Here is a 12,547-nt window from a genome sequence, read left to right as displayed (position 1 = left end):
GGGAGGGAACCGCCAGAAGGCCCTCAGAGCTGGACCTCAGTGTCCAGGCTGGATGATGGGGGTGGAGAGAAATAAAATATATTTTATTTTATAAAATATATTTTATTTCTACTATATATTTTGGAAAGTTGTTTATCCTCTACTGATCTGGACACATTTGGATATCACAGCCAAATTTTGCACAAAATACCCGAAATTTTGAAAAAGAGCAGGGTGTTGTGTATGGATACCACTGGATGCCATTTTGAATCAAGATGGTGGGCTGAACCTTTCAAAAATGAAGACCTTCATTTTATTAATAATATCCTTCAGGTATACTGGGGCATTAAAGGCTTTAAAAGTGAGCACCAACATTTTGAATTGTGGTCAGAAATGTAGCGGGAGCCAATGTAGGTCTTTCAAGGACTGGTATTACAGTATATGGTCTTGGCGGCCACTCCCTGTCACCAGTCTAGCTGCCGCATTCTGGATTAGTTGCAGTTGCCGGGTCACCTTCAAAGGTAGCCCCACATAGAGCACATTGCAGCGCATGCATCACTCCAGAGAGACAGTGTACGGGCAGGTATGGTCTCAGCCGGCATACCAGATGGAGCTGGTAGACAGCTGCCCATCCATGACATGCGCCTCCATGGATGGCTGGGAGTCCAAAATCACTCCCAGACTGCGCACCTGGTCCTTCAGGGCACAGTTACCCCGTTCAGGACCAGGCCTCTTCTAAAGTCATCTGAGTTGGTGGTCACCACTTCCTCCTGTGAAACCAAGTTCCAAAGATGAACTGTGTGCCGCGTGGAGAAGTTATTTTATCTGTCCTGGCATCTGTGAACGTTTATGCTGGATGAGATGGGTCATTGGCCCAGCAGCCCAGTCTCTCCTTAGGTTGTATAAAGAAATTAGTTCATTATTCAGTTCTCTTATTTGCAAGGAATGACCGATGTGTCTCTCCCTTCTCTTAATTCCCAGCAGGCGATGGGTGGGCGAGCGAGAATGAAGAAGAGAAACCTCGGATGAGATGTTCTGAGAAAACTGGGCCTTCCGGGTCGTACGGAGAGAACCCTTTCCTATGTCCTGAGCAGTTGGGCTCCTTTGAAAACCAACACAAATCAGAGAATCCACACGACGTCCCCTTGGGAGACGGGGAGTGCAAACCGGTAGCCTGTCCGGGAGTTGTCCCGAAACTCGGCGACCTGGCGGCTCAAGAGAGGATCCACAAGGACCGGAGGAGGAAAGTGTGCACCGAGTGCGGGAAAGCGTTTGGCCGGAGCTCTGACCTCCTTAAACACCGGAGAACCCACACGGGGGAAAAACCTTTCCAGTGCCTGCACTGCGGGAGAAGCTTCAGCGACCGCTCCAACCTCATCGCACACCGGAGAATCCACTCAGAGAAGAAGCTGTACCAGTGCTTGGACTGCGGCAAGAGCTTCTGCCAGAACTCGTACCTGGTCCGCCACCGGAGGACCCACACGGGCGAGAAGCCCTACAAGTGCTCGTACTGCGGCAAAGGGTTCAGCGACAGCTCAAACCTGGTGGTGCACAAGAGGACCCATACGGCCAGTGACAAGCCCTACCGCTGTCCGGATTGCGGGCGGAAGTTCAGCGAGCCCTCGCTCCTAGGCCGCCACCAGCGGATGCACGCCAAGGAGAGGCCCTACAACTGCTCGGACTGCGGGAAGACGTTCCGCCACCGCTCGGATCTGGTCCGCCACCGGAGGACCCACACGGGGGAGAAGCCCTTCAAGTGCCTGGACTGCGGCAAGGGCTTCAGCCAGAGGTCACACTGCAGCACCCACGAGAGGCGGCACACGAGGCAGAAACTGTACCCGCAGCACTTGGAGGGCGGGAAAGGCTTCGGCCCGGCCGAGATTGGACTTCCCGCGAAGGAGGAAGCGGCGGAAGCGGCTCAAAGGATCGCTACGCAGAAGGACGTGAGGGTGGGGCATATGTGTGTCCTTCTCCACACCGAGTGGGGCTACTTATAGCGCGAGGTAATTTGACACGATGGGACTTTCCGGTTTTTGTTTTGTAAATGGCAAAGTGCATTAATTCAAAATGTGGCGAGCCAGTCCTGCTGTGTTTGAAGGCCTTTTCCTCTGCTCCTTCTGCTGAGTAGGCCCTGGACCTCTGCCCTCAAGCTCTGCCCCTGGCTTATAGTCCGCCTTGTTTGTAAAAGCCTGTTTCCTTGGTACCGATTCTTAACACGCCCCGAGCGACTAGCATGGACGTTTTACGAAAACGGCTTTTCGCTGCCGTTTTCCACAAGTGACTAACTCAGCCCATCTCCCGAGTATACTTACTACTTTGTGTTTGTGGACTACTAACTTTTGCCCAATGTATCTGCCGAAATTGGGATCTGACAAAGAATTCTGCCTCCTGTTGATGAGTTTGGTTTTTTTAAAAAAATCAAAGCAAGTTTCTAGTCATCATTTGTGCCAAGATAGGTTTGAAAGTTTATATGCGTACAAATGATATTTGGAGGTGACTCGGAAGCCAAAAGAGGGGGTCGAGCGAGTGGGGCTTGAGTGGGATTCACAGCAGTGGCTCTCTTTCCCCCCCTTCTCCCCATGTCCAAAACAGACTAAAGAACCACTGGAATTCTGGGAAAGTGCCCCGGGCACCTGCTCGTTTTGCTTGTGCTGAACTTCTTATGGTCTGAGCAAGGAATCTTTCATGGGGGTGGGGAGATGTGTCCTTTGGAAATGGGACTTTACAGAAAGGCAGTGGATTTTTTACAAGGTGGGGTAGGTAGAATGCCTTCCTGTGACCAACCGCCTATCCTGTCTTGGTGGCGGTGGCTGCAAAATAAATCCTGAAGTAAACATTCACGTGAGGGTTGGCTTTATTCGCCGCAAGGAGAAATAAGAGAGTTGCTTCTAAGCATTGTTGTGATTTTATGGAATGTTCGCCAACAGTCCCCTTGCGGAGGGGGAAGGTTCGCTTATTATTATTATTATAATTTATATACTGCCCTATACCTGGGGGTCTCAGGGCGGTTCACAGAATAAAACAAGAAATAAAACCACAGAATACATAATAAAAATAAAAACAACAACCCAGTAGCCCCCCACCCACCTACAAAAAAACACATTTTAAAAGGGCATAGGATGCAAATCAGATCAACCAAAGGCCTGGTTAAAAAGGAACTTTTTTGCCTGGCACCTAAAGGTGTACAATGAAGGTGCCAGGCAAACTTTCCTGGGGAGATCATTCCACAGATGGGGAGCCACTGCAGAGAAGGCCCCGTTCTCGTATTGCCACCCTCCAAACCTCTTGAGGAGGTGAGAGACGAAGGAGGGCCTCAGAAGCTGATCTCAGGGTCTGGGTAGGTTCCTTGTCCAGATAGGGGCGTAGCTGGGCCACCAGCCGAAGCTGATGGAAGGCACTCCGGGCCACTGTGGCCACCAGGCCTCCCTGTCTGGCCAAGCCATGCTCGCTTGCTCCCCGTATGTCATGCGTGACGCCAAGTGTGGGGAAGGTTGAGTCGTGGCCCTTGCATAAAGCAACAAGAGGGCTGACGAGAACCCGCTCGCCATCCGTAAATAATCAGTCTCACGCCAAGATGGGTTGAAGAAGTCTGGCCGCAGCTCTCTCTAGAAGCTGCTGGAGCACAGCCTTTATTGTGTGTCCACGAAAAGATACAAATTCAAGGAGAGAGCTTTGCCTCAGTCAGCAGATAAAAGACAATACAATACATTAGTCTCATGTTCTCACACCAGACCACGCAGTTGATCATGCTATGCTACGTGGACCAATCATTGGATGGCATGAGCTCTCCACGCGTTGATCATGCTCCAAGCAATGCTTTCTGCTATGAAATCATCCTTGCAATAATGAACTTTTGCCCATGCTCTTATGGACAAATGACCATATTCCCACAGAGGGCAGAGAGTTGAGGCTTTGGTACACTGTGCTGTGCAAAAATGGGTCAAGTGCTATGAGAGGATTAGCCTGTCCACCTGTCTACATGGCTTGTGGGGAAAGAGAGAAGGATCTGGCCCATTGACTGCCTCCGGTCCCCAACTCCTGCTAAACCCAGTTGGCTGGAAGCCCCACTGAACACAACAGGGACTGCACACCCACACCAGCCCTCATGCTGCCTTCCCAAAGCTGGTTATTTGGAGGGCCAGGGTCCCAGAAGCCTCCCACTTCCTTCCCAAAGCTGGGGAAGCACTAACTAGGTTTTGGGAAGGAAGTAGGAGGCCTCTAGGACCTCCCTGAATCATTCCGGCTGCCCTTTCTGCCATTTTCCCCAGCTCTGCAATATCCCCTTGCCCCTGTCAGAATGGGGAAAGTTGCACTCAGGTTGAGCTGGGGGGGGGGGTTTCCTGCTGGGGCATCCATCTGGTGTGACATTTTTTCCCCACTCTTCTTCGCCAGCAGGTTCCAGGGGAGATTGCAATTTTAAATTCTGTATTAAAGATAGTTAAAGCACATCACCACTGCAGGAATAGGGTGGGCCCTGGAAATAGGGTGGGCCCTCACACTCTTGTTTGGGTCGATATCTGCTTTTCAGCACCGCGACATACCGATCTATCACAATGTCTGGAACTACGTAGCAGCAAATAGTAGAGCTGGACTATATCTGGCTTTCAATTTTGTGATATATCACTAGCTAAACATCACGATATTCCGATATATCACAATGTCTTGAAATAAGGATGGAGCTATGGGAATGCAGTGGCTGGCTTCACGGTTTTCCCACCTTTTTGCAGAGCACGCCATGGTTTGCAATATATTGCCAGGTAAAAAACTATGAAACCAATATCACGATATGGGCTCCAAACTGGTTTTGGAGGTTATATCGCTCAGCCCTCACACATATCATGATTCACAATATATTGCCAAGTCAAAATCTATGAAACTGATACAGTGGTACCTCGGGTTAAGAACTTAATTCATTCTGGAGCTCTGTTCTTAACCTGAAACTGTTCTTAACCAGAGGTACCACTTTAGCTAATGGGGCCTCCTGCTGCCACGCTGTGGCTGCGCAATTTCTGTTCTCATCCTGAAGTAAAGTTCTTAACCCGAGGTACTATTTCGGGGTTAGCGGAGTCTGTAACCTGAAGCGTCTGTAACCCGAGGTACCACTGTATCACAATATGGACTTCAAACTGGTTTTGGAGCATATATTAGCCAGCCCACACACCCTTCTGGTGTCACAGTCCAGGGGAAAAAAGAGTGTATTCATTCGCCAAAAGCTGCAATGAAGGTACCGGGGCACTTCTGTTGGGAGGGAATTCCACAACTTGGGGGCTGCCACAAAGAATGCCCTCTGCTGGGCCGCCAGCATCCCCAAACTTCTGACAGAGGCAAAACTACCTCAAGGTCCTCTCTGCTGATCTTAAAACCCGAGAGGGTTTCGGGAAGGAGGCACTCTCAGATATTGGGGGCCTACGGCATTTAGGGCTTTAAAGTGAGCATCTTGAATTGGGCCCAGGAATGAACAGGCAGTCAGTACTTGTGTTCTTCCAGCGGCAAAGGCATAGGGTCCCTTTGCCAACAGACTGCAGTATAGTCCCAGATTCACAGAGCTGCAGTTGGAAGGGACATCTAGTCCAACTGTCTACAAAGCTGGAAGCAAGAGTCATTCGCCTGTTGTGCTACTGGAGGAGGACCAAGCACGGCGTCCTCTTTTGACAGTCTCCTCGCTCACCTGGGTGAAATTCCAAGTTGCTCAAGGTGACCAGGCGACGACCCATAAAACCAAGGCGGGGGTCAGCATTTAACTGAAACACCAGGCCAAAAGTAAAGAGATGATAGATATAGATAGATAGATAGATAGATAGATAGATAGATAGATAGATAGATATTTAGATAGACAGATAGACATACATACAGACAGATGCCTTCTCCATCCTTTTTCCTACAACCCACATCTTACAACAGCTGCCCGTTAACCCACAAAGGAATTGGCTGTGCTTCAAACTAGATTGCCTTCAATTCTTTAATAGCACCATTGTCAATAGTAAAGGTAAAGGGACCCCTGACCATTAGGTCCAGTCGTGACCAACTCTGGGGTTGCGGCGCTCATCTCGCTTTATTGGCCGAGGGAGCCAGCGTACAGCTTCCGGGTCATGTGGCCAGCATGACTAAGCCGCTTCTGGCGAACCAGAGCAGCGCACGGAAACACCGTTTACCTTCCTGCCAGAGCGGTACCTATTTATCTACTTGCACTTTGAGGTGCTTTTGAACTGCTAGGTTGGCAGGAGCTGGGACCGAGCAACGGGAGCTCACCCCGTCGCGGGGATTCGAACCGCCGACCTTCTGATTGGCAAGTCCTAGGCTCTGTGGTTTAAACCACAGCGCCACCCGCATCCCTGTTGTCAATACTGACAGGCAAATGGAAAGTTACAGAGCGCTAAGCAGGGACTTAATAATATATAACTTGGTTATTCAGTCTTGTTAACGTGGGATGCAGAGGGGAAAACAAATATTTGCATGTGTATATTTGTGTTTTTAGTGAGGGGAGAAAAAAGAATTTTGTAACGGTAAGTTCCCCAAAAAGAAGAACAGATAATGTACCCACAAATAATCTTGCTTGATTTCATACTGGCGGGGAGTGGGGAGAGAAAACGGAGGTCAGAGGATATGCCCCCAAAGGACACCCGTCCTCTGACCACACACACTTGAGGCCCATCTCTGACTGCTTCAGGGTGGACTTCAAGCTTGACCCTAGGCAAAACACCCTATGCACTATTCAGTTATTTAAAATATTGCATTGATGAGATACCTCGTCCACTGCAGACCTTACCTGGGGCGGGGGGCAACTAAACCAACTGGGTTTAGTAGGAAGTAGGAAGTGAGGGACTGCAGGCCTGATCTTTCTCCTAACACCCCCCCCCCGTTTGACAGGTAGGTAAGACCACCCACTTGTCAATCATTTGATACAATCATGGTTCCAGGTGATAGGTTAATTCTTGGGGTTCCCTGCAGGGAACTGGTGAGTGCAGCCTACCCAGCAACATCCAGTCCCCCTTGATGGGGCAGGGGGGTTCAATCCTGCTTTCGGCAGGGTCAATTTCCCCCCTCCCCTCCATTTGCCTTTGCCCCAAGAAAGAAAATAGATGCTTGAAATGTGAACACGATCAAAAAGTCCTACTTTCTCCAAGAGGCTTAAGGATAGAGGTGGCCTTGCCGTGAGGAACATACTGAGTCGAGACCATTAGAAACACAGAACCGTTGGAAGGGGACCCCGAGGGTCATCTAGTCCAACCCCCTGCAATGCAGAAATCTTAACTGGGGGAAAAAAAGGTTAAGTCTAGTCAAAGGTGACTGGTGTTGCGACGCTCCATCTGACCTCTGCTTAAAAAACCTCCAAGGAAGGAGAGTCCATCTCAGTGTTGTCAACACAGACTGGCAGCGACTCTCCAGGGTTTGGGGGAGAGAATCTTTCCCGCCTTCTGCACTCAAAGCAGATGCTCTGTCACTGAGCTACGGCCCTTCCTTGAGGCAAGGGGACTGATTTTGAGTGCCAATCGGGGGGGGGGGTGTAATTTTGCCTTTAAAAAATAAAAAGCTTAAGGTAAAGGTAAAGGGACCCCTGACCATTAGGTCCAGTCGTGGCCGACTCTGGGGTTGCGGCGCTCATCTCGCTTTACTGGCCGAGGGAGCCAGCGTACAGCTTCTGGGTCATGTGGCCAGCATGACTAAGCCGCTTCTGGGAACCAGGGCAGTGCACGGAAACGCCATTTACCTTCCTGCCGGAGTGGTACCTATTTATCTACTTGCACTTCCTGCTTTCAAGCTGCTAGGTTGGCAGGAGCTGGGACCGAACAACAGGCGCTCACCCCTTTGCAGGGATTCGAACCGCCAGACTTCTGATCGGCAAGTCCTAGGCTCTGTGGTTTAACCCACAGCGCCACCCACGTCCACTATCTTAGCTTAGCATGGTTTTAATTCTTCTTCACTACCTGCGGAGTAAAGCTGTAAGAAGCTGCAGAGTCTCTCTACTGTCCCACTGAAGAGCACAGGGTGTTCCATGCAGGCTTCCTAGAGTGGCTACTCTGTGATGATGTCATCTTGAGCAAGGTGCCGCCTCCTTAAAGAAAAACGCTCTAGGAAGCCTTCAAAGAAAGCAAGTGCTGAGCAGAGCTGTCTGACAATGGCTCTGCTACCTTTTCTGGAAGTGGCCAACCAGTTACAGAATAGTGTTTATGGGTTGGGGGCTGGAGCACGACATCATTTTGCCTCTCCCTTGTGCATAATCAGGACAGATTCCTGACTGACACTCTTCCCGGGCTTGATGTAACCGCCTCATCTTATTGACACCAGCCCAGACCTAAAACGAGTTAGAAGAAAGTCCTGTTAGTTTCAAGGAGCATCTGAGAAATTGCACCTTGTCTTGTGTCAGCGGTGGGATTTTGTCCCCGCCACACTCCTGCGTTCCATTGTTGTTGTTTTTTTGTTTAAATTTTTTATTAGGTAATTCAACAAAACATATTATCTTAAAACATATCATCCTTAATTTCCCCCCTCATTTCCCTCCCTCCCATAAACAACCCGCCCGTCCCTCCAACTTCCCTCAGTTCCAATCTCTGGTTTCTCCACAAATGCCATTCTCTGCATGTTATAGAATTGCATAAGTCCTTAATTTATCTAACTAATGACTATCAATAAAAAATTTGTGAGTGTTTATTCAAAGCCTGCCAAGGAGTCCAATTCATTTTGTTGCATCTTTAGGTACTTTGTAAAAGGTTCCCATTCCTCTTTAAAGTCACAGTTAACCTTGTCCCATAGTTTATATGTCAATTTTGCTGGTTCTGCATAGTCCATCCGTTTCTCTTGCCATAATTCTTTAGTCGGGATTTCCTCGGTCTTCCATTGTTTGTCAGTTGGCTTTCAGGTGGATTTTCTGATGTCTGATAAGGTGCGAGCTGGCGCTGAAGTTCCTCCCGCACTCGGAGCATTGGTACGGCTTCTCCCCGGTGTGGACGCGCTGGTGCCTTACGAGGTGCGAGCTCATTCGGAAGTGCTTCCCGCAGCTTGGGCAGGCATAAGGCTTCTCGCCGGTGTGGGTCCTCTCATGCGCCAGGAGGTCCGAGCTCTTGCTGAACATTTTCCCGCACCAACACTTGTAGGGCTTCTCGCCCGTGTGCGTCCTCTCGTGAGCGATCAGCGTGGATTTCTGGCTGAAGCTCTTCCCGCACTCGTGGCACGGGAACGGCTTCTCCCCGGTGTGGGTCCGCATGTGGGTCACGAGGTTGGAGCTGGCGCAGAACCTCTTCTCGCAGTGCGAGCACTTGAACGGCTTCTCGCCCGTGTGGATTCTCTGATGTCTGATGAGCAGCGTGCTGGACGTGAAGCCTTTCCCGCACTCGGGGCACTGGAACGGGTTCTCGCCCGTGTGGCTCCTCGTGTGCGTGACGTAGTGCGACTTCTGGATGAAGCCCTTCCCGCACTCGGAGCATCTGTACGGCTTGGTCCCCGTGTGGATCCTCTGGTGCCTGGTGAAGTCCGAGCTCAGGCTGAAGCTTTTCCCGCACTCCCAGCACTTGTAGGGCTTCTCCCCGGTGTGGGTTCTCTGGTGCGCCGTCAGGTGGGAGTTCTGGTTGAAGCCTTTCCCGCAGGTCAGGCATTTGTACGGCTTCTCCCCCGTGTGGATTCTCTGGTGGCGGATAATGTCGGAGCTCACACTGAAGCTCTTCCCGCACTCGGAGCACTTGTACGGCTTGTCCCGTTTCTTACAGCTCCTCCTGCTGATCACAAAGTCTGGCCCCCAGCTGTGGCCTTCGCTGCCCTCCTGGACCTCCCCTGGGGGGGTTCTCTGTTGTACTGTAGACCCACCAAGTCCTTCGTAGCCACCCCAGAAAGGAACAGAGTTTCTTTCTCCCTCTGAAGGGCAGCTTCTCTGCTGTGTCTCCAGTCCCTGGTGAGAATGAAAAACCGCTCCTTCCGTAAGGCCCTGGGGAGGGCTCTCTTCACCCCATACAAATGTGGGCTCCTCCAGTCCTGTGGGACGCTCCGTGGGAAATGTCTGCGCCTTCCGCTTGCGGAGAGAGTCACTGCCTGCTGGAAGAAGGAGAGAAGTGTGATGGTGTTCAATTTGTCCTTGTGATACAGTGGTACCTTGGTTTTCGAAAGCAATAGTAGTAGTAGTAATAATAATAATAATAATTTATTATTTGTACCCCACCCATGTGGCTGGGCTTCCCCAGCCACTCTGGGCAGCTTCCAACAAAGATTAAAAATACATTAAAATGCCGCACATTAAAAGCCACTTCTCACAGTTTTAACAGCTCCTAAACTTTGGCTGAAATCTGCTTCCTGCTCTTACGGATATAAGAAATGGCCCTAAACTGAATCAGGACATTGTGGTCCCTCAACCTCATTATTGTATGTATAGTGACTGTGGCATCAGCTCTCCAGAGTTTCAGACAGGGAACTCTTTTCTAGTCCTACCTGGAGATGCCAGGGGTTGTAATCTGGGACCTTCTGGGGCTTCAGAGCTCCATGCAGACTTTCCATTACAAGACTGGACTATGTCTCCTGATTCTATGGAGGGATCCCTTTTCCTTTGGTTAGAACTCGCTCCCCACCCCTGCCTTTGGCCTGCTGCAGCACAGCACTTATTCATATTTTGCTTTATTGCATACCTCTTTCAGCGTGAAAGACACGCTGTTGGGGATCCACAACGGTGGTCTCCTCGTGGTCCTCTTGCATGACTTCCTTGCGTGGGCAGCTTATCCGAGGACGAGTGCAGCTCCTGAAACGGTAACCTGAAGGTCATCCTTGCTGTTCCCTCCCCTGTCCACCCCTCCTCATTGGCTAGGTTTCAATGATGTCACAGAATGTTCACAGAGACCTATATTATTTTATTGGCTGATCTTCAGCCAAAACTCTTGGGAGTAGATTACAGGGGTAAAATACTGACGGGAGGGGGGGAATATATCAGAGGCAAGACAGATGAAATATTCCAGGATAAAACATCCACAGACGGAGACAACCGCCATCACCCGGCTAATGTAGGAAAACCGCTGCAACGACCTCCCTGATAGGCAGCCATCCAGCCTCCATTTAACTACTTCTAACAAAGGCAAGCTTCTATGCTGACTTCTGCTTCAGAACAGAATATATTTATACGAATTCTTCAAACTTACACGACCCCTTAAAAATTAGGTAAGGAACCAAATGTTACATAATACTGTTTTATAATTTATGATAATTTAGAATTTAAATGTATTATCATGTAATGTTTGATACTTCCCACTGATGAAGGTGAATACATTGAAACGGGGCCCTGTCCTGGTTTCTGATCCATAAATGACTTCTGACTTCTGCTCAAGGATTGAAACTAAGATCTTCACGTCAAATCTTACTATGGACTAACATGAACTTATCTCTACTCATAAACTCTTATATTTAATACAGTAACGAATTATTGTGTTATACATATCCTTATGAGTTTGAGTTTGTAATCTCTGTTTGAGTTTGCAATCCTTGTCAGAATACATACTTTTGAATGGATTAGTTTTTGTTACAATTGACTATTGATTTGTGAGTAGGGACCACTCCCACTTTTGAAACTTATACAGTGGTACCTCAGGTTAAGTACTTAATTCGTTCCAGAGGTCCATACTTAACCTGAAACTGTTCTTAACCTGAAGCACCACTTTAGCTAATGGGGCCTCCTGCTGCTGCCGCGCCGCTGGAGCACGATTTCTGTTCTCATCCTGAAGCAAAGTTCTTAACCCGAGGTATTATTTTTGGGTTAGCGGAGTTTGTAACCTGAAGCGTCTGTAACCTGAGGTACCACTGTATTGGCCAGAGTTCTTGGTGTGCTTTTTTCTTGGTATATTTAATAACAAGAACTCCAACTTATTTGACTTCTGCTTCGGAGGCAGAGATGATCCTGAACGCCAGTTGTTGGAGACCTTAAGAGGGGAGAGGCCTCTTGTGCTCAGGTCCACCTTGCGGGTTCCCAACAAACGTCTGTTTGGCCACTGCAAGTACAGAATGCTGGACTAGATGTGCCATAGGCATGATCCAGCAGGTTCTTACATTCCATGTTCAGAGTAGAACCATTGAGATTGGTGAACCGAAGCTACTCGTGTCTACTGAGTTCAGTGGCCCTACTCTGAGCAGGGCTAGCACTGCTGTCAAACGCCTTGCTCTGCTTTCCTTTGGACCCCATCAGTGAGACCAAGAGGAGGGTCTTGTCTTCTGGCCAGCCCAGGACCTCCAGACACACTGCCCAGGCTTCCGCCCCCACGAGATCACTTGGGTGCTGCCCCTAAAGATGGAAAGATGATAAAGTCCCTGTGACGTTAACATATGAGAGTGCTGGAGGTGAAATAGTTAAACAGGTTACCCGATCAGGACCCAGGGGGGTGGAGTCAGAGGGACTATAAAACCAGCTCTGGGAGGGGTGAAGGGGGAAGTTTGTTGGGAGTTGGGTGGTTGGTTGGAGTGGGAATGAATTGAGATAGAGTTTGAGTTAGTGTAGCGAAATAAGCTGAGTCAGGAACAGTTAGGGGCTAGGAAGACAAGTAAATATCTGAGAGGTGGTTTAGTGAGTGAGCGCATGTAGCAGAAGTTATAGGTCTGGATAGGCACC

The 12,547-nt window shown here is 49.4% G+C and overlaps 2 protein-coding genes across 5 annotated transcripts in view; one reads left to right on the top strand and one right to left on the bottom strand.

Moving 5' to 3' along the window:
- Positions 1 to 2,808, top strand: part of LOC307207197 (uncharacterized protein) — a 30,730-nt gene extending 27,922 nt beyond the window's left edge. For 3 of the 4 annotated variants that reach the window (XM_079960991.1, XM_079960993.1, XM_079960994.1), the window contains exon 4: positions 961 to 2,808. In XM_079960991.1, the coding sequence (XP_079817117.1) occupies positions 961 to 1,976 (1,016 nt within the window). In that variant the 3' untranslated portion in view covers positions 1,977 to 2,808. The remainder of the gene's footprint in view (positions 1 to 960) is intronic. The other variant, XM_079960992.1, reaches the window with a different exon arrangement.
- Positions 2,809 to 8,520: 5,712 nt separating this feature from the next.
- On the bottom strand, positions 8,521 to 10,664 carry LOC307208793 (uncharacterized protein). Its single transcript, XM_079963761.1, has 2 exons — positions 10,587 to 10,664; positions 8,521 to 9,999 (listed from the first exon to the last, which is right to left on the bottom strand). Exons 1-2 carry the CDS (start codon positions 10,651 to 10,653, stop codon positions 8,822 to 8,824), a joined length of 1,245 nt encoding a protein of 414 aa, XP_079819887.1. The 5' UTR covers positions 10,654 to 10,664; the 3' UTR covers positions 8,521 to 8,821.
- Positions 10,665 to 12,547: the final 1,883 nt, after the last annotated feature.

The sequence above is a fragment of the Podarcis cretensis genome, assembly GCF_951804945.1.
Source record: "Podarcis cretensis genome assembly, chromosome: 2".
Taxonomy (NCBI): Eukaryota; Metazoa; Chordata; class Lepidosauria; order Squamata; family Lacertidae; genus Podarcis; species Podarcis cretensis.
This window is presented reverse-complemented; position numbering and strand designations above follow the sequence as displayed.

Excerpts from the sequence above, each read along its gene's own strand:
- LOC307208793 (XM_079963761.1), bottom strand. The coding sequence starts at position 10,653 with ATGCAAGAGGACCACGAGGAGACCACCGTTGTGGATCCCCAACAGCGT. Across the intron at positions 10,000-10,586 it reads TGTCTTTCACGCTGAAAGAG|GCAGTGACTCTCTCCGCAAG; the intron begins GTATGCAATAAA and ends TTCTTCCAGCAG.